The sequence below is a fragment of the Colobus angolensis genome, unplaced genomic scaffold (genome assembly GCF_000951035.1).
Source record: "Colobus angolensis palliatus isolate OR3802 unplaced genomic scaffold, Cang.pa_1.0 Scaffold68, whole genome shotgun sequence".
NCBI classification, from domain to species: domain Eukaryota; kingdom Metazoa; phylum Chordata; class Mammalia; order Primates; family Cercopithecidae; genus Colobus; species Colobus angolensis.
In genome coordinates this window covers 5,530,187-5,553,824 of record NW_012120487.1, presented here as the reverse complement: position 1 = coordinate 5,553,824, position 23,638 = coordinate 5,530,187, and the positions used below count along the sequence as shown (strand labels likewise).

At 35.1% G+C, this 23,638-nt stretch overlaps 1 protein-coding gene across 3 annotated transcripts in view; it reads left to right on the top strand.

The window, feature by feature from the left end:
• Positions 1-23,638, top strand: part of ZCCHC11 (zinc finger, CCHC domain containing 11) — a 110,719-nt gene that overhangs the window by 32,590 nt on the left and 54,491 nt on the right. For all 3 annotated transcript variants that reach the window (XM_011926279.1, XM_011926281.1, XM_011926280.1), the window contains exons 4-12: positions 994-1,171; positions 2,677-2,765; positions 4,532-4,583; positions 7,422-7,491; positions 9,169-9,295; positions 16,303-16,422; positions 16,592-16,804; positions 20,036-20,210; positions 22,492-23,192. In XM_011926279.1, the coding sequence (XP_011781669.1) occupies positions 994-1,171; positions 2,677-2,765; positions 4,532-4,583; positions 7,422-7,491; positions 9,169-9,295; positions 16,303-16,422; positions 16,592-16,804; positions 20,036-20,210; positions 22,492-23,192 (1,725 nt within the window). The remainder of the gene's footprint in view (positions 1-993; positions 1,172-2,676; positions 2,766-4,531; positions 4,584-7,421; positions 7,492-9,168; positions 9,296-16,302; positions 16,423-16,591; positions 16,805-20,035; positions 20,211-22,491; positions 23,193-23,638) is intronic.

The following is a 23,638-nucleotide window of genomic DNA, read 5'->3' as shown; positions in this document are numbered from 1 at the left end:
TTGCAGAAATGGTCACAGAGACTTAGAAAAATGAGTTTGACTTACCCCTCATATTTGATAATGCTGTGCCTGAGGTAAGCTTTACTTAGGTTACGTCTGAATATGGTAACAGTTAGTGAAAATAGGAATGGACCAAAGTCTTTTAGTATATTTGGTTGGGTGGGAAAAACAACTAGCTTTGGCTATTATATCTGATGGGAGCGTCATGTTTCAAAAGATAAGAGATGGTTTCTTGACTGAAAAATGTTAATAGAAAATGCCTGTGTTATAATACTAAATAAAAGAGAACGATTGTGGCTCAGTTGTGTTAAAGAATGAAAGAGATAGTAGGATATGAAATTGTGGGTTATTTTCTTCTTTGTATTTTCCTGTGTTTTATGTAGCTTTTGTAATTAACATTTTTTAATCAGAAAATACATTAATTTATAAAAGTCATTGCATATATATAGCGAAGTGTCTTTTTAGCTCCTAGATTTAAATTGGCTTTCAAACTTGTAGCAGAATAGAGGCTTTTTGAACATTTTGCATAGCGTTGGATGAAATCACAAAGAAAAATCACTGGTGAATAGTAGGCAGGAAGTTTTCCTGTGACCATTTAACTTGATACTGTATATGCTGATTAGATAGGATTCAGGACTTTTCTGCTACATCTAAGACAGTCTGCCTTGGTGCAACAAAATCATCAAGTAAGTATTGTACTTAAGGTACTTTGGCTTTAATGTAGCATTTCAGAATTTATGCAGACAGTACAGTGAAACAAATTTTTAAAAACTTAGTAGCATCCCTTCCCCACACAGTACCTCTTATTCTTAAAACCCTGCTTCCCAAAGGCAGGGGTCTCTCTTTTGTTCACTTCCATATTGTAGGTATCTGGTAGATGGAAGGTGAGTATTTGTTGAGTTAGTTTATTTCTGTCTTTCCCTGCTAAATATAAGAACATTAAAATAGAAACTTTTTTTTTGTTTTTATCGTTGTGAATCATTACATTAATAGGAAAAACAAGAAGAAAGTGAGCTTCGTTCTCTGCCACCTCCTTCCCCTGCCCACTTGGCTGCTTTAAGTGTTGCAGTCATTGAATTAGCAAAAGAACATGGAATAACAGATGATGACCTCAGAGTCCGTCAGGAAATTGTGGAGGAAATGTCAAAGGTTATAACAACATTTTTACCAGGTAGAAATACATTTCATGTTTGATTTTGAAAATCACAAAACTCTTCCCCTTCCCCTTGCTGCTCTTTAACTAGGGTACGTTTCTTAATGTTTTTCTTCTCTTTTCTTCTTAAAAGTAGGTAAATTGTTTTATGAATTAATTTTTGAGGGAAATATTTCACACAAGGAAATTGAGAATTATGGCACAGCACACTTTTGTGCTAAGAGAAAAAGATTTTAAAAATGCCAGATGTAGAATTATTTCTTAGTGGTCAAATATTTTAGTTTTTCAGTATCACTGATTTCTGAGTGGACTATTTTGTTATACTATTTTCAGTATAAACATTTTATCCAGTCACTGAACTAAATTTCTGTTGCCTGATGGTAGGGAAAAATCAATTTACTTTTAATAGAGCCTTTAGAAAACGCTTATTGTTTGGTACAAAGGAGTGTCAGATTTATTTTAGATATTTATATATGGACTATTTGCTTAGCCCATATCTTTTTTGCATCAGTATAGGGTTAAAGTAAATGTATCTGACATAAGACTTATTTCTTCCCACCAAAGGGATTTTGGAAAGTTGATAAATTATACTTTCATATAGATCCATTTTGAGATTTATAAGAAAGAATATAAAATGGAAATTTAAAAATGAAATTTTAAAAGTATTTATATTATAATATGGCTTTGTACCTAAAATATATTGAATCCTTATTTAAGTTACATGGAAAAATTATTTCCTGTGATAAGAAAAGGAATGAAGTTTTTATGGGTTTAGTGACTTGAATGACATTCAGACATTTTATGAACTTGAAAAGTAGACTTTCATATATATGTAAATGAGGATGAAGTTAAACTTTCTAAGAAACTAAATCTGCCTGATCTGTCCCAATCATATTATTTTCAAATTGGCCTCTTGTGCGATCCTTTTAACATTTGCCTTATTATGATTTTTTATTTTTGGAATAACATATTTCATAGTCTGGGAAAGCTGTAAGTAGTGTATTATTGCTTTATTTTTATTTTTTTTCTGTAAACTCTTGAGAACCACAGTGTTTTGGATTTTAGGTTTACAGAATTAATCAACTTGACTTCACTTCATATTTTATAGAAGCATTGGCATTGAATGTTTATGATTCTTTCCCCCAAGTGCTCTTACATAAATATTTAAGAATAAGTAAATGTAGTTTGTGATAGTAGCCACAGCTAAGTTGGTACATTGGTTACTGTTATATATTGAATGCTAAACATATTCTCAGTCGTTTTTAAATGAACTATTACTGCAATTTTGTTTAAACACTAAGCTTCTATGAGTAGTTTCTCTCCCCATTCTCTGTTCCTGTACTCCATAAGAACCATTTTTGTTATTTTATAGATCAGTTAGAAAGGGTGTCCTTCTTGTATAATTGTCTTACTAGAAATGGAAGACATAGAACTGAAGTGTGTGAAATTTTCCTGTCGCTGTTTTTTTACATCTGTCATATTTGCATGCTATTTCATGTGTTGATGTTTTTCCTTTATTCCAGAATGTTCACTTAGGTTGTATGGCTCATCTCTGACTAAATTTGCTCTGAAAAGTAGTGATGTTAATATAGATATAAAATTTCCTCCCAAGGTAAGTAATTAGAAAAGAGTCTTTCCTGTGTGGTTCTTAACTAGTACTTAGTAGTTTTTATGGATTATCTTTGTAGAGAAAGGATAGGGGAATATAAAACTCTGGTTTGTGTAGTGTTACCATCATGACTAAACAGTCCTTTTGGAAATTACTATTACATTTCAGACAAAGGCAGGATAAAAGAAATAAGGGACAAGGGCAAAAGGAAGCAGAAGAGGAAAGCTGGAAAAAGGAAAAATGTTTATATTTGAACATGTTGAATAGTTAATACTTCTGGTAAGCAGTATAGAAGGTGGGAAGAGTTTTGAAATCAGATACCTAGATTCATATCTTGGCTGTGATAAGCAAGTTGCTTGAACTTTTTGAGCTTTAGTTTTCTCATTTCCAAACAGGAATAATAATTTTTATATTAAATGAGATAATATTAATATATGTCAGGTATTTTAGTATAGTATCTGGTACATATGGGTACCTTTAATAAATAACACCTAGAATCATTAAAACAATATTGATATTGTTCTAATATTGTTATCAGTATTAGAACAATATTGTTTAGCACTGCTGACATTATTGACATATCAATCTTTTAAAATAAGTCAATATTTTATGTTTGAAATTGAACAATATGTTTATGTTCAGGGAGGTTTGATTTGGGTGAAAATTTGGTGTTTTTAGGCTGATACATTTACTTTATAATTCATGTATGGTTATTAAATATTTTTGTTGTTTGTTTTTTGAGACAGAGTCTCACTCTGTTGCCCAGGCTGGAGTGCAGTGGTGCAGTCTCGGCTCACTGCACCCTCCACCTCCTGGGTTTAAGCGATTCTCCTGTCTCAGTCTCCTCAGTAGCTGAGATTACAGGCATGTGCCACCATGCCTGGCTAATTTTTGTATTTTTAGTAGAGACGGGATTTCATCACGTTGGTCAGACCAGTCTTGAACTCCTGACCTCAGGTGATCCACCCACCTCGCCTCCCAAAGTGCTGGGATTACAGGTGTGAGCCACCGCACCTGGCCTAAATACTCTTAAATAGCAAAAAACACTTTAAACATTTGACAAGCTTGTTACATAAAATAGTATTTTTATTCTAAACCTTTTGACTAAGCTGCCAGTTATCTATATCCCTTAAAGTTTTTATCTCAACAATTTTCTTTTTCACAGTCATCTGGTCAACTCATTTCTTTTTGGTTTTGATGGTAAATTCCAGAACCTTTCCTTGCTTTAAGAAACAATTAATTGTAAGAGTGTTTCTGGAATAAAAGTGCTATGTCATTTATTGTATTCTACTTCTTTGAACAAGATTTGTTGACATAAAAGTAAAACATGGCCGGGCCAGGTGGCTCATGCCCATAATTCCTGTGCTTTGGGAGGCAAAAGTAGGAGGAATCCTTGTTGCCAGGAGTTCAAGACCAGCCTGGGCAATAGAGCAAGACCATGTCCCTTAAAAAAAAAAAAAAAAATACTAGCTGGATGTGGTGGTCTACACTTGTAGTCCTAGCTACTCGGGATGCTGAGGCAGGAGGAGTCCTTGAGCCCAGAAGTTCAGGCTGTAGTGAGCTATAGTCATGCTGCAGCCTGGGCAATACAGGGAAACCTCATCTCAAAAAACAAAACAAAACAAAAAACCACTGTTCTATTTTCATTATTTAAAACACAGAGCATGATTATATTTAAATGTTTTTCTTTAATGAAATTGAATTCTCTTTAATGTTCTGCTGTCTGAACTTTGAAATTAGTATATTGATTTATTTTGAAACTTTTTTAGATGAATCATCCAGATCTTCTGATAAAAGTACTTGGGATTTTAAAGAAAAATGGTGAGTTTCTTTTCCTCTTTTTTTTGTCTTTCTAAAGTTACATGTGTTATTTATATATGGCTAACCAAGTTAAAACTAAACTGCTGGCATAATTGAGTCATTGTATTACAAATGGAAATACACACACACACACACACACACACACACACTTGTTTATAGGTATACTAGAAAATATAATTTAACTGTAACTTAGGTAAAAAAAAAAAAAAATGCCATATTAAAATTGATACGTAGGCTGGGCACAGAGTTGACTCACACCTGTAATGCCAGCACTTTGGGAGGCCAAGGTGGGTGGATCACCTGAGGTCAGAATTTCGAGACTAGCCTGACCAACATGGTGAAACCCCGTCTCTACTAAAAACACAAAATTAGCCAGTCATGGTGGCATGTACCTGTAGTCCCAGCTCCTCGGGAGACTGAGGCAGGAGAATTGCTTGAACCTGGGATGCAGAGGTTGCAGTGAGCTGAGATTGTGCCACTACACTCCAGCCTGGGCGAAAAAAGTGAAACTCCGTCTGGAAAACAAACAAACAAACAAAACCTTCGTATGTAAAAAATACTGCCTTTTGGGTAATTAAAAAATATTTGCTTTGAATATTATGGGCATTTCTTATGTAAAAGAAGACAGAAAACCTATAATCATTATGAGATCATTACTGAAAGAAGATTAGGGAGAGAGTTGGAATAAAAATGTATGCATGCATTGAGTAAATATGTTTTTTGCCACCTAAAGCATCTGTATTAATTTAATCATTTGTATTGCATCAATTGAATCATACCTAGTTGAGTTTTTCATGTGTGCTTTGTCTGTCTGGATTGCCTTTGTAAACACATCATTCATATAGGTAAAAAATTTTTTAAAATTACAAGATTCTCAAACCAGGCTCCAGGTCATGTATTACAATCTACAAGATTTTCTTGGTTTTTACTTACTGTTTTTCTTGTTATAAAGTAAATGCTTAAGATTAAGCTTAGAATCTGGAGCTAGACTTTCTGGGCTCAGATTTTAGTTCTGCCTCTTATTGTTTGTGTGTCCTTTGACAAATTATTTGTGTGAATACTTTAGCTTTCCTGTCTGTAAAATGACAATATTATATTGTATCTTTTTGATGAGAAAGTTGTTGTAAGAATGAGATAGGCTAAACTATAGTTTAGAAAAGCACGAGATATACAATAACTTCTTATTACATTTTTGCTGTTGTGATTGTTATTATTACCCTAAATTAAATGAATCAAAAGTATCTGGCAAAAGTACTTGCAATTTGGGTTAGAAGAGAGAGCTTTTTTTTAAGCCATACTCTCTCATTGACTTTAATGTGAATTCTAAATTTCTTTTTTCTTTCTGTCCACACAATCAGCTCTTATTTATCAGTTTCCTGTTGGCCATTGTCTTAGGAAAGTAGTTTTCTAGGGATGAGTTTGGTACAGTTTATCCTATAAAGGTATTTTAATACAGTTTTCTTTCTTAAATACTTGTTTCTAATTGCTCAAAAACTTTAAAGTTTACTACAGATAAGAGGTAGACATAGCATTTACCTCTTTAGACTTCCTAGGTATATCATCCTAGCACAGATATTTAATATATGCCTTTTCCATCCAAAATATATAAGTAGATCATCTTAAGTCACACAATGTAGGCTTATAAAACTCAGTCTGATTGTAAAATTGATTATTTCTTCCTTTATGTTCTTATTGTATCTTCTACAGGTCACCTACAGGATTTATTTGTTTATATATTTGTGTTCTAAACTCCTTATTGACCTTTTTTTTGCCTTACTCATTGTCATATTCATACCGCATAATGAAATTTCTGACATATAGGTCTTCAGCATGTGTTTTTTGACTAAATTAATCATTACAACAAGTACTATTGAGAACTTTTCTTTGAATTACAAGCGGTGGTAATCTTTCTGTTTTTTTTTTTGTTGTTGTTATTTTTGTTTTGTTTATTTTGAGACAGAGTCTCACTCTGTCGCCCAGGCTGGAATGCAGTGGCGTGATCTCAGCTCACTGCAACCTCTGCCTCCCAGGTTGAAGTAATTCTCTGCCTCAGCACCCCAAGTAGCTGGGATTACAGGCACGTGCCACCACACCCAGCTAATTTTTGTATTTTTAATAGAGACCAGGTTTCACTGACTTGGCCAGGCTGGTCTTGAACTCCTGACCTTGTGATCTACCCACATTGGCCTCCCAAAGTGCTGGGATTACAGGTGTGAGCCACCATGCCTGGCTAATCTATCTGTTTTTATTTAGATTAGACATTTATGGCATGGGGCTTACCCTTGGAGGTACAGAGAAAGATTGCAGGGTAGAAATGTGCTTCATCCAGTTAGTCCTTCCTTAGCAACTTTGATTAGGCAAACTCTTTATATGCTAACGGGAAATGTGGCCAGCAGAGTTAGGTTGCAATTATATTGGTAATTTAAAAAAACTAAACTATGAAAGCATGATAGGTGCTCCTTTCTTGGCTCTTGTGGAACTAGCTCTCAGGAGTAACGGATGTCCTCTCTTTGCTGTATCTATTAAGGTTTGACAACTTTGACTAGATTATCTACTTACTTGGAAATATTAAAACTTTTAGGGATGTTAAGACCTTTCTTAAGGTGATTATAATTTTCGGACAGTATTTGGGACTGTACCTGTGGTTTGTGATATACAGCGAATGACACCAAGAGAGGTAAGAGATTCTGTTGGGTTGGTGCTCGTAATGAGAAGAGTGGATTATCCCACAGAAGCAATGAGAATGATTTTCAGAAGGAAACTGTTACTTAATATTTACCGTAGAGTACATATTTTAGAGATGTTGACATTACCTTACTTTTTTTTTTTCCTTATTAGTATTATATGTAGATGTGGAATCTGATTTTCACGCTAAAGTTCCTGTTGTGGTGTGCAGAGATCGAAAAAGGTTGGTAACAACGAAGAGAAAATATTTAAAAAAAGAAACCCCAACAACCAAATTTGTCGTGAATGATGTCTAAGAGAGAAAGTTTTTGCTTTAGATTTCTCCTTGGATGAATATGACTAAGCTAGTTTCTATTCATTAAAAATAGCAAGCTTACCAAATGCATGTGAACAAGAAATACGTAGAACACCAGACAGTTGAAAATAAAATACTCTAGGCAAAACTTTAATTTTTTTTTTTTTTCAAGTCATTCACTCACCCAAGAGTATTGCATTTACTTGTATGCAGGTACTGCTTTGCTCTAGGGATACAGACATAAATAAGAGCCTCTCTAGAGTCAGTTGAGCCAAGGAATTCAAGACTAGCCTGGGCAGCATAGTGAGACCTTGTCTCCACAAAAAATCAAAAAATCAGCGGGGCGTGGTGGGTATGTGTGCCCAGCTACTTAGGAGGCTGAGGTGGGAGGATGGCCTGAGCCTGGGAGGTTGAGGCTGCAGTGAGCAGTGATTGTGCCACTGTACTCCAGCCTGGGTGACAGAGCGAGACCCTGTCTCAAAAAAATAGGAAAAAAAACCCTGTCTTCTCAAGGATCTCACAATCTATTAGAATTTAAGTTTTTAGTTCACTTAAATTGAATGAGTTGGTTTAAATTGAATAAACTCAAGATCAGTTCTAAATTGAAGACTGATCTTGCCTTTCTAGTTAGATGTCTGTAAGTCTAAGAGAGCAAAGTACCTTTGAAAGCAAAAACTAAATCCTATTTGAAAGTAGTATGAGAGACATGGAAACAATACACAAATGGTATTCTTTTATTGATTATTAACTTGTATTATATTTTAAGATCAAAGTTTTTTTTATTCAAAGCTGGATGAATCTATGGTGATCTAGTTCAGATTTCTTACTTTCTAAACTAGAAAAATGAGACTTGGAGTGGTTTATCAGTTTGTCCAGATTCACATCATTTAGGGGAAAACTATAATTGGAAAATGGAGGCAAAGTGACTTTTAGTGTTTTTTTCTGCCACATTGTGTTAAATTGCCTGTGTGTTACACCTGAGATTTATTCTCCCTGCTTTCAAAATGTCTTCATTACACTTCTGTCACCCCATTTAAGGTAGCTGCTATTTTCACTTATACAGAAGCATAACTTGTGGGTTAATCTGCAAATCCTGTCTAATCTTTACTCTGAAAATAACATATTAGTACAGTTGTGAAAGCTTGGATAGGAAAAATTAGAGTCAAGAAGTATAGCCAGTCAGTTAAATATTCATTTTTTGCTATTATCATGTACAAAGCAAGAGGAATGAACTAGGAAATAACCTTGCACTATTTGACAATGAAGAGATCAGTGCCCTGTCTCTCGTGTGTATCAGTTTTGGTAATTCATAATGCTGCTTTAGAAATTAATTTCTCATTAACTTAAATACTAAGTTTGGTTGAAATTTATTTCTGAAGTACAAATGAATGTTAAAAACATCTTTCTTTAATTCGTATGGAACTCTAGTAATGGAATGACATGTAGTTTTCAGTTAGCTCTAAATTTATAAGAACATTTGTTTTTATTAGGGCTTTTAAGGTACTCTATTACAATATGATAACTAGAAAGAATAGCCACAGGATTTGAAGTATTCTGCTTTTAAGAGTATTAATACAATGAAATTTGTTTCTTTCTCATTCACAGTGGTTTACTTTGTAGAGTGAGTGCAGGAAATGATATGGCATGTCTCACTACTGATTTACTTACTGCTCTTGGCAAAATAGAACCTGTCTTTATTCCCTTGGTGTTAGCCTTTCGCTACTGGGCCAAGGTAAGTGAAAGAAAGGAGAACCACTTATTTATATTTTTAGAAGGAAATGTGTTTAATCTTCAAAATTAGGCCTTTTCTTGTAGCATGTAACATCAATCATAGCATGTGGGACAAAGTAGTTTCCTGTGCTTGACAGAAAGTGGTGTGGCAGGTCGTAATTTATGGGCATAAAAAATAAATTTTTATAGACACATACACTTATTGATATATTTTAGAATTTTTAATTGTCGTGCTTTATTCTCCTTTTATGTACTGTAGAAATGTTCTCTTTCATATCAGCATATGAGGCTCAAGTTTTCACTCTTACCGTAAGTTAAACTTGTAAGGTTTTAAGATCTATATATGTTAAGATTCTTTTGTTGGCGTATTTTTTCCCCAGTCTCTAAGAATGCTTTTCTCTTTCCTCTAAATCATTGATAACATGTACCAATTTCTGATTGGGTAACTGCTGAGCATTCATTATTTAAGTTTCCTAAATTAGAATTAATTTGTATATCTAAAGGCTGTGGTTGACCTGTGTTTATTTCTTTGGTGTGGGGATAGGGAGGAGTGGTTAATTATCAATATCAGTCCAAATGACTAGAGAGAGAGTTTTTAGCTTTTTGTTTGTATATTCCTGCCCTATCTATAGAGTATTCATCACTTGTTAGACTGGTGATAAGTAAATTCTCAGTCATATACAAAGAAAACTGATTAAGGGGATGGTGTTAGAGTGGTAACTTCATAGCAAAAATAGAGAAGTCTCTGGAATTTTTTTGTCTGGACTCTGTTTAGAGAATTGCCCCCATGCTTGGGGCAGCACCAGCTGGTTGAGTGTGGAACAGTCAGAAAGCCTAAGGTTGGGGCTTCTTTATACAAAGCAAGGCCTTTGTATTTGCTGTTTCCCTCTAGAATGTTCTTACCTTAGGTATTTAGAATGCTTCACTCTTACTTTTTTCAAGTTTATGCTCACATTAATTACCACCTGCCATACATAAATTTGTTTCAGTCTGTTCTGTGAAACTGTAAACTCTTTGGCGGGGGGAGGGGAGGTTAATGTTTTATATATTCACGGCTGATCCCCACTTCCACTTATCTTACTGTGTCAGCACATAGGAGGCACTCAGTAAATGTTTGTTGAATAAATGACCTAGCTTCTTCAGAAAGGAGTTTGTTTGTTTGTTTGTTTGTTTGTTTGTTTGAAATAGAGATGGGGTCTCATGATGTTGCCCATGCTGGCCTCGAACTTCTGGGCTCAAATGGTCCTCCCACCTTGCCCTCCCAGGTGCTGGAATTATGGGTGTGAGGCTCTGTGCCTGGCCAGAAAGATTTTTAACCCATGGAAGTGAGTGGAGGCAGTAAAATAGGTTGAGGGAGGGTGACTACTTTCTCTCATTTATCTTACACTCTATGCCTAGCATACTATAGGAAATCAGTGCTATGAAATGGAGTAAACCAATTCCAGATCTAGTTTTTTTTTTTTGCTAAGTTTTTTTGTTTTTGAGATGGGGTCTCTGTTACCTAGTGCTAGAGTGAGCAATCACGGCTCACGGTAGCCTCAACCTCACAGGCTCAAACGATCCTCCTGCCACAGGCTTCCTGAGTAGCTGGGACCACAGGTGTGTACCACCATGCCTGGCTAATTTTTTAAATTTTTTTTGTAGAGGTGGGATCTCATTTGGTTGCCCAGGCTGGTCTTCAACTCCAGGGCTCAAACGATCCTCCCACCCTGGCCTCCCAAAGTGCTGGGATTACAGGTGTGAGCCACAGCACCCAAGGCTTTGCTAAGTCTTCCAGCAAGGTACTTCACCTATCTGAGCTTCAATTTTTTTCACCTGGAGAGAATATTTTGGTAATGCTATTAGATAATTCATGAGAATATACTTCAGGCTCTAAAATTCTACAGAAATATAAAGGACGACGGAATACACTTCTTTGTTGGTACTTTTAAATTATGCCCTAATTGTTTTTGCGGTCATAAAGTCATGTCAGTTTTCTCCCAGACATTGTTCTATTCAGCAAAATAAGTAGTCTGTATTAGAAGATTATAAATGATACTCAAATACGTTCTTTTTATTTTGGAAAAAAATGTGGCCTATAAATATTGTTTCCTAAAGTGACTCTTGGAAAAGGTTGCTTATGATGTTTTAGTACTTCATCCATATAGATTCTAAATATGCCAGTCGATGGACACTGAAACATATATTACAAAACTGGTTGTAGAGTGGTTCCTTTCTGTTGGCAACAGAATAACATGTCTCATTTTTGTCATTTATGTTAGTTGCAAAGAAAGATTTTTCATGGTATTCATTTTCTTAAGAAACTTAGAAATAATTCCTAGTATATTTTTCTTCTAAAGATTTTTTAAATAGCTTTGTTTTTCTTGAAGTTTTAAGCCATATTGTACATTATCTAGTTAAGTACGCATTTTCCCATGATTTGGGGGTTCAGAACAATTCTAGTATATAATTTATTCTTTTAACTGTGATATGAGATTGCAGTTGATTATTCTCTGGCTGTCTCAAGTAGTTATAGTCTTTGCATTTTGGTAATAGGAAATAGTTTTCTAAATAAAGCTTAACTCTAGGTGGCAGAACTCTTTAGCCTTATCATCAGTACATTATTAGTCAGGTTACCTGACTTAGAGCCACTTTTTGTGGTTAATATAAGAATTGCATTTTAGCACTATTTGACATCTGAAAGAGATATCTGGGTTTTAAGAGCTGTCTCTTAAACTGCCTTAATCTTGTTCATCTGTGAGATGTCTGGTAATGTTAGCAGAATGTATTGACAGTTCTTTATCGTTGCAAAGGAATTTTTCGTTAAGTTGAGTTATTCATTAGGCAGTTTACCCTTGTCTTAATATTTTGGATAAGTGAGAGTTTATTCTAGTGGAATGTTTCAAACTCTTTTTGACAAGTGTTTTTAGTTGTCTTTTATTTTGAGTTACAATCTTAAATGTACCAAGATATTATACTACAGTATAATTACTCTATATTGTTATTACCCTAAATCTTCATTGTCTGCAGAAGAAAACAATGATTTAAAAATGAATCCAACCAATCCAGTATAGACCAATCGTATATAGATGCTACAATCTAATGAAATGTAAGCAAATGAATTACATCCATGTATCAAAGGTTAATATGCCATGATCATGCATGATTTACTTCAAGATTATAAGAATGGTTTAATATCAGGAAGTCTGTTCACATAATTTATTATATTAACACATGAAGGAGAAAAAAAGTCCTAGATGCTGAAAGGGCATATTCCCCCTAACAGAAGCTTTTAAGTCAACTAGAAATGGAAGTTTATGATGAAAACCATTTATTAAAAACACACACAAAAAACAAAGCCAAAACAATAAGAAACATCATTTAAGCCATATATGTTAGGATGAAGAATATTGCAGAGAAGTTCACCATTAATGTCGTACATTGTTTTGGGATTTTTAGGAAATGCAATAAGAAAATGAAATAATTGAATGTAAATATTGGAAAAATGATAAAATTATCTCTCTGTGCTAATAATATGATTGTATACCTAGAAAACCCTAGTAAAAAACTATGAGGATTAATTAATAAGAGAATTTAGTAAGATGACTAAGTATAAGACAAATATACAAAAGTCAATGGCCATTCACTGCCATGAAAATAACCTGTTAGAATGGAAATGGGGAAAAATACGTACTTTCATGACAGCAACATAAATTATAAAACACTAAGGAAGAGATTTAATAAGAAAGATATAAGAAGAAATTATATTGTTGAAAGATGAAAGCAAAATCTGAACAAATCCATCCATTCAGCAAACATTCATTAAATGCCTTCTGTGTGTCAGACCCTGTTCTAGAAGCTGGGAACACCTAACAGGACATACAGAGTCCTGCTTTCATAGTGTTCATATACTTCTGGAAGAGTCAGACAGTAAAGAAATAGATAAATGATAATATCTGCTAGAGCTTAATGCTACAAAAATGAAATGATAGAATGAATGACATTACTCTGAATTGTCAGGAAAAGACTGTGAAGAAATATTTAAGCTCAGACAGGTAATAGCTAGCTACATGAAAATCTGATGGAAAACTCTCCAAGGGACAGTTAATCCAAAGCTTCCAAGATGGGGATGAGCTCAGGAGGAGCAAAAAGGAAGGCTAGAGTGGCTGTAAAACTGCTTTAATCAGAAGTATGCTGTTGGCATAGAAATAGAAAAATAGATCTGTGGGACAGAATAGAATGCTCAGATAATCTAGTGTATAGATTTTATTAAATAGTGCTTTCACAAGTGTATCTTACTAGAAGAAAATAGTGTTGGACTCAGCATGCTAAATGCAAAAATAAATTTTACTTAAAATTTAAAATTTTAGAAAAAAAATGTAGGAGTATGTGTATGTAAACAATGGGATGGGGAGCTCTTTTTACTGTGATAGGATACCTAGAAGGTGTATAGTTGCCCTTGGTTCCAAGACTCCCAAGGATACCAAAATTTGAGGATGCTCAAGTCCTTTATACAAATTGTGTGTTATTTGTATCTAACCTTCACATAGACTCCAACATACCTTAAATCATCACTAGATTACTTATAATATCTAATACAGTATAAATGCTCCGTAAATAGTTGTACTGTATTTTTTAATTTGTATTTTTTATTATATTGCTATTTTTAGTTTTTAAAATTTAAATTTTTAATTTTTTTCAGAGACAGAGTCTCACTCTGTTGCCCAGGCCGGAGTGCAGTGGTGCCATCATAGCTCACTGTAACCTTGAATTCATGGGCTCAAGGATCCTCCCACCTCAACTTCCTGAGTAGCTAGGACCACTGGTGTGTGCCACCGTGCTTAGCATATTTTTGTTTTGTTTTGTTTTGTTTTTTCAAAAGACAATGCCTTTGCACCTGGCCTTTAACAAATTTTTCAATTATATATATTTTTAGAGACAGAGGTCTTGCTATATTGTCCGGGCTGGACTCAAACTCCTGGACTCAAGCAATCCTCTGCCTCTGCCTCTTGAGTAGCTAGCTGGGACTACATCAGCTGCAGGTGATATGTGTCCATCACCACACCTGGCAATCAATCAGTCAATAATTTTACTTAATGAAAAAAATGTATATATAAATTTTTTGATGGGGTCTCGCCCAGGCTGGAGTGTAGTGGTGCAATCTCAGCTTACTGCAACCTCCACTTCCCGGGTTCAAGTGATTCTCCTGTCTCAGCCTCCTGAGTAGCTGAGATTACAGGTGCCTGCCACTGTGCCTGGCTAATTTTTGTATTTTTTGTAGAGGCAGGGTCTCACTATGTTGGCCAGGCTGGTCTGGAACACCTGACCTTATGTGATCCACCTGCTCTGCCTCCCAAAGTGCTGGAATGATATGCATGAGCCAGTGTGCCCAGCCTAAAAAATATTTTCAGTCTGCAGTCGATTGAATCTGTAGGTGCAGAACCCATTGATATGGAGGGCTGAGTGTCTGAAATAAGCATATTTAAACTAAAGCATAGTAAAAATTAAAAAATGTTATATGGTAAAATATATCATAAATAGTATCAAAAGAAAAATAGATTGGGAAAAAAATAACATCTTTCAAATGCATATATCAGACATAAAGGGTTATTATCCATAATTAAAACTCTTTTAAATTGATGTATTGCATGAAAATAGAAAAACTGGCAAAATATTTAATAGGCAATTTAGAAAAGAGTAAATCTCAGATGGTTAGTAAACATGTACAAATTTTATAATCTCTTTAAGGTCAAGGACATGCAGATTAAAGTATCAGATATTACACTTCTCTCATCCCATTGAAAATTATTGAAAATTAGTTTTTAAGTGATAATACTTAGTGTTTGAAGGGGTGTATGCACTAGATAATACCTAGTGTTTGAAGGGTTGAACACACCTAGGTTCCTGGTGGAAAATACAAATTTTTGTAGTGATTTTGGAAAAACAATTCTTAACAATATATTTTAGGATTAAAATGTATCACTAATCTTTTAATTTAACAAACATTCATGGGAATACAGCTCATAGAAATAAGCACCAATACTTAGGAAACCCTATGTATAAGGATGAACATTATGGCATTATTTTAAGTGGCAAAAACTGGGAGCAAAATGTGAATGTTCTTGAATGGGGGAACTATTGTGTAACCATCCATATCATAGACTATAATTTAAGCATTTAAAAGAATGTGTTTGCTGGGCATGGTGGCTCATGCCTATAAATACCCAGCACTTTGGGAGGCTGAGCAGGGAGATCATTTGAGCCCAAGGGTTCGAGACCAGCCTGGGCAACATAAATAAAATTGGTTTACAAATAGTCTACAAAATAAAAAAATTTGTCTACAAAATAAAAAAATTAGCTGAGCATGGTGGTGCATGCCTGTAGTCCCAGCTACGTGGAAGGATCACTTGAGCCTGGGAGGTTGAGGCTGCAGTGAGTCGTGATCATGCCACTGCACTCCACCCTGGGCTACAGAGTGAGACCCTGTCTCAAAAATAAAATAATGTGTTAGATCGTGCTAACTGACTTAAAGGGACTTTCTTGATGTATTGTTAAGGGAGAAGAGTAATATACAGAGAGATGTCTATAATATACTCTTTTGGTAAAATAATGTTGAAAAACTTAAACTTCTCCCTATACCTATATAGGAAATAGGAATGTATGTGTATTTGTATATGAGTATAGAAAAAGGCCTAGAAGAAGACATAGAAGGTTGTTAATTGAAGTAGAAGTAGAGGCAAGATAAGGAGAAAATATTTTTAAAATGTGTCCACAGTAAAATAACTACACATAATATTATTCCTTTTAACAAAAATATGTGTCTTTGTATGCATTTAAAAAGGACTGAAAAAATGGTCACCAACATTTTAATGGTTATTATTTTAGAGTGATGATATTTCAAGTTATTTCTTACATTTTTCATTGTCATTTGAACTTTTTACAATGATTAGGGTAGGAAAAAATAAGCTACTTTTATCATGAAAATTAAGAAAGCTAAATGATAGTACTTTTTTCCCCTTCATTTTGCAGTTGTGCTATATTGACTCCCAAACTGATGGTGGAATCCCTTCTTACTGTTTTGCTTTAATGGTGATGTTTTTTCTACAACAGAGAAAACCCCCTCTTCTTCCTTGCTTACTTGGAAGTTGGGTAAGCATGAGTTTGTGATATATATGTGCATATATATATATATATAGTTTGCTCTTGCAGAGAACTCTGCTCAAACATTTTAAGCTGGAATTCTGGTTTGTCTGTTTGTCCATCTTTTTTTTTTTTAAATAATTTTTCCACTACCAATTTGGAATGCCTTTTTATATAGATTGAAGGCTTTGACCCAAAAAGAATGGATGACTTTCAGCTGAAGGGCATAGTAGAAGAGAAGTTTGTGAAGTGGGAATGTAATTCAAGTAGTGCAACTGAGAAAAACTCAATTGCTGAGGAAAACAAAGCTAAGGCAGACCAACCAAAAGATGATACCAAGAAGACAGAAACAGACAACCAAAGTAATGCCATGAAGGAAAAACATGGCAAAGTAAGCCTTTTTGTTTTTTTTTTTTTGGCTTTTCTATCTGTAGAATTTGTGATGCCTTCGATTGAAGCTATTTTAATTGTAGATTGACCTTGAGCAAGCCTCTTGGCCTCATTTTCCTCATCTGTAAAGTGAGGGGTTGATCTGGTTTAGTTTTCCAGTACCAAGATTCTCTAATTAATTTATACCTTGTTTTGGAAAACTTGTGTTGTTTGAATCATGTCAAGATAAATCTGTCATTTTTCATCTAGACAAGGAAAATTTCCTTTAAGAGTTGGGCTCTGACCAGACTTCAGCATATGGGAATTTTGTTGCCAGATTGGGTGGAGAAATAAAGCCCCTGTGCTCCAAGAGTGGGTAGATCTGCTTATTTGATCATTCAGCATTCATTTATTAAGGACCTACTATGTGCCGGCCATTATCTTGAGTGCTAGAGAACCAAAGGTACATGGACTATGTCCTCTAGAAGCTTGTAGTCTTCTAAGTGGACAGATGGCATTATGACAGAAATCTGAACATTTCTGAAATCATTGCTGTAGCTATACTGAATTTTTTGTAGTTTACTGATATACTTGCCTGTTGTATTCAACTCTTCCACTTTCCTGGACTACTGTACACTCTCTCCTCAAACCACTAATACTCTCAGCCAGTGCTGGCTTATTACTTCTCTGGGAACTTGCCATGTTCTTATCTAAAGTCATTTTCTTCACTTGTCTATTCAGTCTCATCCTTTCTTGTCTTTTCCAGAATGTCACTCTAGCAGTTATGCCCTCATAAATTACCAATTTTTCATTCCCTACAAAATCAAACATGCTCTTATTTCTCCCACTGTAGGAAAAATCTGACAGCACTTCCCCTCCCAGCTATTCCTTTGCTCCCTTTTGCAGTAAAACTTCTTAGGAAATGTCTGTATTTACTATTTTTGATTTCTCTGTTTCCCCTTAACTCACACTAATCAGGCTTTGATGTCACCCCATCAGTTTGCCAAAACTTGTATCATCAATGTCAGTAACCTCCACATTACTAAATCCAGTGGTCATTTCTCAGTTTCTGTTGTTTTTGATTTATTAGCAACATTTGCCAGTTAATTACTTCCCTCTCTGAAAATTTTATTCACTTGACTTTCAGGACACCAGACCCGTGGCTGGTTATTCCTTCTCAGTTTCCTTTGCTGGTTTCTTTTTTCCTCTGTAATCTCTTAAAGTTGAAGTGCTGTAGTTCATGATCCCTTTTTTCTTGTGTATGTACATTCCCTTGGTAATCCCAACTAATCCTGTGGATTTTAAGTACTATCTGTATGATGATCACTCTCAAATTCAAATCTCCAGCCAGACCTCTCTCCTGACTGCCATAATTGTATAACCAACTGCCCATTTACTGTCTCTACTTAGATGTCTAATAGATGTCTTAAAGTTAATGTGTCTAAGCTGAATTCCTGATCCTCCCCTCAAACTTGCTTCACACTTAGGTTTTTCATCTTAATTGTTTGCACTGCATCCTTTCAGTTGCTCAATTAACCAAAAAGGATATTCCTTTCAGTTAACCTTGGAGTCATCCTTTACTCCTCTTTCATACCCCATATCAAGTCTGTCAGGAAATCCTGTCATCTCTACTTCAATATATATCCAGAATGTGATTACCTCTCACTACCTCTACTGTTACCATCCTGGTCCTAGCCACCATCATCTCTGGCCTGGGATACTACTATAGCCTCCTAACAGGTTTCCATGTGTCTACCCTTTCCTCTTATAGTCTGTTCTTAACAATCAGAACAGTTCTTCTAAAACTTAAGTCAGATCATGCCCTTCCCTCTCCCCACACTCAAATGAGGAACAACTCGAGTTGTTCCTCATTTCATTTAGATAACAAGCCAAACAGCCCTTCCTGGCTTTTTGCTTTCCTCTTATACTCTTCTTGTCACTCTATCTTGGTTTTCTTTTTAAAATTGGTCTCATTGTTTGTTTGTTTGCCCTGTTTCCGATTCCTTTAGCACTTTTCTGTCTTCTTAAAACATACCTTCTCAATAAATCTTATCCTGACTACTCTATTAAACACTGTAACCTTCTCCTGCTTCCACACTCCCATCCTTTTTAGCATACTCAACTCTCTTTTTTCTGTAGTACTTATCTTTTAAGTTACTATGTAATTTACTTATTAAATATGTTTGTTGTCTTTCCATAGAAAGTAAGCTCCATGAAGGCAAGAATCTTTGGGTTTTGTCCCCCAAAGACATATCCCAAGTGCCTAGAACACTGCCTTGCACATAGTAGGCACTCAATGAATAGTTGTAGAATTGAATGTGAGAATGATTATTTCATGTGTTTATGCTGCCTAGTGGTTGCTTTTAGCCAGGTTTCATCTAACTAATTCTTTGGAATTCAGGTGTTACCTCTTCTGTTATGATTCCCCTGATTTAGAGGCCCATCTTAGCATGTAGCCTTTACTATATAATTGTTAAATTGTCTCTCCCCCTCCTAATAGTCTCTGAAGTAGGACCTTATTTAAGTGGCAGTATAGTATAGTGATTCACTGCATGGACCCGGTAGCCAGGCGGTCTTGAGTCAAATCCTTGCCCTATAGTATCCATTTCATGGAATAGTTAGAATTAATTGTTAACATATGTGCAGCTTTTAGAAGAGTGAATGGTACATGGTAAACCTTATGTATAAGTGTGAGCTTTCATTATTTTATGACGTTCCCACCAATGTCAGGGACATACGAGGTTCTAAAGAAATGTTTGCTGAATGAAGGAATTAGTTTTTTTGAAAGCCGGGGCGTTTACTCATATTTTAAAAGTAATTATTGGAAAAAGGAGTTGTAGTAGTTATGCAGTGGTTTGCAGCTTTGGCTGCACATGAAAATTACTTTAGGGAGCTTTAAAAATGCCATTGCCTAGGCTGATAGCCTAGTCAGTTAAATCAGAATCTTGGGAGGGGTGTAGAAGGTGGAGGTGGTGCAGAATTCAGGTATTAGTGTATTTTACTGCTCCCCATATGATTCTAATGTGCAGCCAAGGTTGAGAATCACTGGTTCAGTGGAAAGAATTCAGAATTTCTAGGAGTCAGTAAACTGGGACTTTGTTCCCAGCTTTGCTTCAAACTGACTGCTTTTTGGCAAATTATTCCTTCATGCCTCAGTTTTTGAAAACGTGATCTCCAAGGTCTTCTCTAACTGAAAATTTGTTGATTTTATAGTTTTGTTAAGCTTAAATGAAAAGTATTTTTTCTTTTCCAGTCTCCTTTAACATTGGAAACACCAAATCGGGTATCCTTGGGACAGTTATGGTTAGAGCTGCTGAAATTTTACACACTGGATTTTGCTTTGGAGGAATATGTCATATGTGTACGGATACGAGATATTTTAACAAGAGAAAATAAAAACTGGCCTAAAAGGCGAATAGCCATTGAAGGTGAGATGATATGTTGTATTTCACTTGGAGAATATTTTTTATGTGCTACTCATTATCTAATTCAGTGTTAATAAATAAACCTTTGGCTTTGTAGCATTATGTATATGTCACTAGATTGTCATTCTTTATTTTTAATTTTTTTAGAGACAGGGTCTTGCCCTGTCGCCCAGGCAGGAGTGCAGTGATAGGATCATGGCTTATTGCAACCTCAAACTCCTGGGCTTAAGGGATCCTCAGCCTTCTGAGTAGCTAGGACTAGAGGCTTGTGCTGGCTACCATGCCCTGCTAATTTTTTTATTTTTTGTGGAGATGGGGGTCTCCCTGTGTTGCCCAGGCTAGTCTGGAACTCTCGGCCCCAAGTGATCCTCCTGCATTGACTTCCCAAAGTGCTAGGATTATAGGCATGAGCCACTGTGCGTGGCCTCCATTATTTATTTAGATTCTTTGTCAAGTCTGTTACAGTTTTATAGAATTACTATTTATTTAAAGGTTTCTGCTATATATGGTTAAGGTCAGTAATTAGCAATTTTTTAAATTTTGAAAACTTTATTTTTTAATTGTGCAAACTTGCAGAAATACAGAAAAATATAAGTTAGGAATACTATAAGATGTTTTTGAATGAATTTGTGTCATAAGATTATGAGAAAGTTTTCATTGCCTTCTAGAGTACCTCATCTAATAAATGTGGCTTCGCTAAAGGAGAAAAATAAAAATTGATGTTGACAAAGTTTCATATCAGATCCCAAGACCATTAAGATCTTTGGAGATACAGAAAACAATAGAGTGGCTCCTCAATTCTTAATCAAAAATTAAATTTCACAGCATTTCACTTACCTTTTGTAGATAAGAAATTGAATTTATGTCCATTTTAGTCTGTTCAGCCTACACATTATTCCATTCCCTGATTCCTGCTGGCCTTCTCTACTGTGAGTTCAACTCAGAAATATTCTGAAATATACATGCAAACATTTATACACATATTGTACTCTTATATATAGTAAATAAATGAGCTCTGAAGCCTTCTAGCCATAATTTATCTCTTTTTTTCTTTATTTTCCCCCCTTTTTCATTTTCTTTGGAAAGTGAGGAAGAAACTAGAAAAATCTTTTTAAAGCCTATGGATTTAGATAGCAGCAGAACGTAACAGATGCCTCAACTTTAACAGTTTGAAGCCTGGCCTCTTAATACCAAAAGATCTTCAGTAGTGGAGAGCATATGTATTGTCTTTTTGGTGTACTCTTCTTTTTTCCTGGGGCTTTTCTATATTTAAGACTTACAGATATTTTCAGAAATCTGTCATGTTATTAATAATAAGGATGCAGTTGTTTCAAGACTTTGCAGGGTAATTATTTTTGACTGGACCAAAGTTTACATATTGGTTTAAATTTTACTTTTTTAGGTCTGTTGCTTTTTTGCTCTTTCTTCCTACTACTTTCTTTTACTTTTGATCTCACTAAAGTTAAATCTTAAAATCATTTTTTTTTTCAAGTTGAAGCCTTGAGAGTGTTAGGTTTGTTTTACTTGTTTAAACTGCAAAGAGCATATAACTATATTATATTAAAGAACACTGTGAGCCGGGCTCAGTGGCTCACGCCTGTAATCCCAGCACTTTGGGAGGCTGAAGCAGGCAGATCACCTGAGATCAGGAGTTCAAGACCAGCCTGGCCAACATGGTGAAACTCCATCTCTACTAAAAGTACAAGAATTAGCTGGGCGTGGTGGCATGCGCCTGTAGTCCTAGCTACTCGGGAGGCTGAGTCAGGAGAATTGCTTTAACCTGGGAGGCAGAGGTTGCAGTGAGCTGAGATAATAGCACTGTACTCCAGCTTGGGGGATAGAGCAAGACTCCATCTTAAAAGAAAAGAAAAAAATACAATACTATATCAAGATAAAAATCACTAATGGGTCCTGAAGCTTGAAAATTTTTATTCAGTGACAGGGTAGAGGGAGGTATTTCAGCATAACTCCTTTTTCCACAGTTTCATCATTGAAACTAATTACTGAGTTGGCCTTCTCAGCCATCCCGTTATTAGTTACCTTATTATTAGTCTTGTTTATTTTTCCTTTTAGGTTTTTATTTTATGAGAGAAAGGAAGAAAAAAAATGTTGAAATTGTATTTCCTCCCATTTTCAGGAACTTTCATTGGGACTCTAGCTTAGAAAAAACCCCTTGGGAAAATGTATTCTCCTGACAGTGTATCAGTTAAGATCTACTTGTATGAGCTTGGAAATGTAGTTTGGAAGTAGAGACTTAGCTATTTACCATTTTCTCTTTTGCTAGATCCATTTTCAGTCAAGAGGAATGTTGCACGGAGCTTAAATAGCCAGCTGGTTTACGAATATGTTGTGGAGAGATTTAGGGCAGCTTATCGATATTTTGCCTGTCCTCAGACAAAGGGTGGAAATAAATCTACAGTGGACTTCAAGAAAAGAGAGAAGGGGAAAATAAGCAATAAGAAACCAGTCAAGTCTAACAATATGGCAAATAACGGTTGTATTCTACTTGGGGAAACCACAGAAAAAATAAATGCAGAAAGAGAGCAACCTGTTAAATATGATGAATTGGAATGTACATCACAGAGATGTATTATTGACAACAATTTGTTGGTAAATGAACTAGATTTTGCTGACCACGGACAGGACTCTTCATCTCTTTCTACCAGCAATAGCAGTGAATTGGAGCCAAAATTAGTTAAGAAACAAGATGATTTAGCGCCTTCAGAAACTTGTTTAAAAAAAGAGCTCAGCCAGTGTAATTGCATTGATTTGCCTAAGTCGCCTGACCCAGATAAATCTACTGGAACAGACTGCAGGTCAAATTTAGAAACGGAGAGTTCACATCAGAGTGTGTGCACCGACACATCTGCTACCTCTTGCAACTGCAAAGCTACAGAAGATGCTTCTGACCTTAATGATGATGATAACCTCCCCACCCAGGAATTATATTATGTGTTTGATAAATTTATTTTAACCTCTGGCAAGGTAGGATACAGTTTGTAAACGATCTATAAGATTTTGTGGTGGTTGTGTGACTATGTATATTTTTTAGAATTAGAAATGTAAAAATAGCTTATATAGTGGTGACTGTTGTTTTGGAATGATACTTTGGTATGTATTTTACCTTTTGTGTTTTTCATGTATTTGCCTTTAAATAATGTCTATAAAGCCTCAAAAGGTTTCAGCATTGTATTACCAGTTGGTTTCCTTTACTTTCTCATATATGAAAGGATTCATCTGATATTTCATGAAAATCTTAGCAAAGACAGCATGCATTTTAAATGTTGCTATTTTGTATTTTTTCTTTTTTTCATAACAAAAGCCACATTCAAGCTTATTTTTATACATAAAATTTTTCTTCCCCCAAAAATACAAGGTTTGTAAATTCTAAAAGTATTCTACTTTAAAGATATTTTTATTTTTTATATATA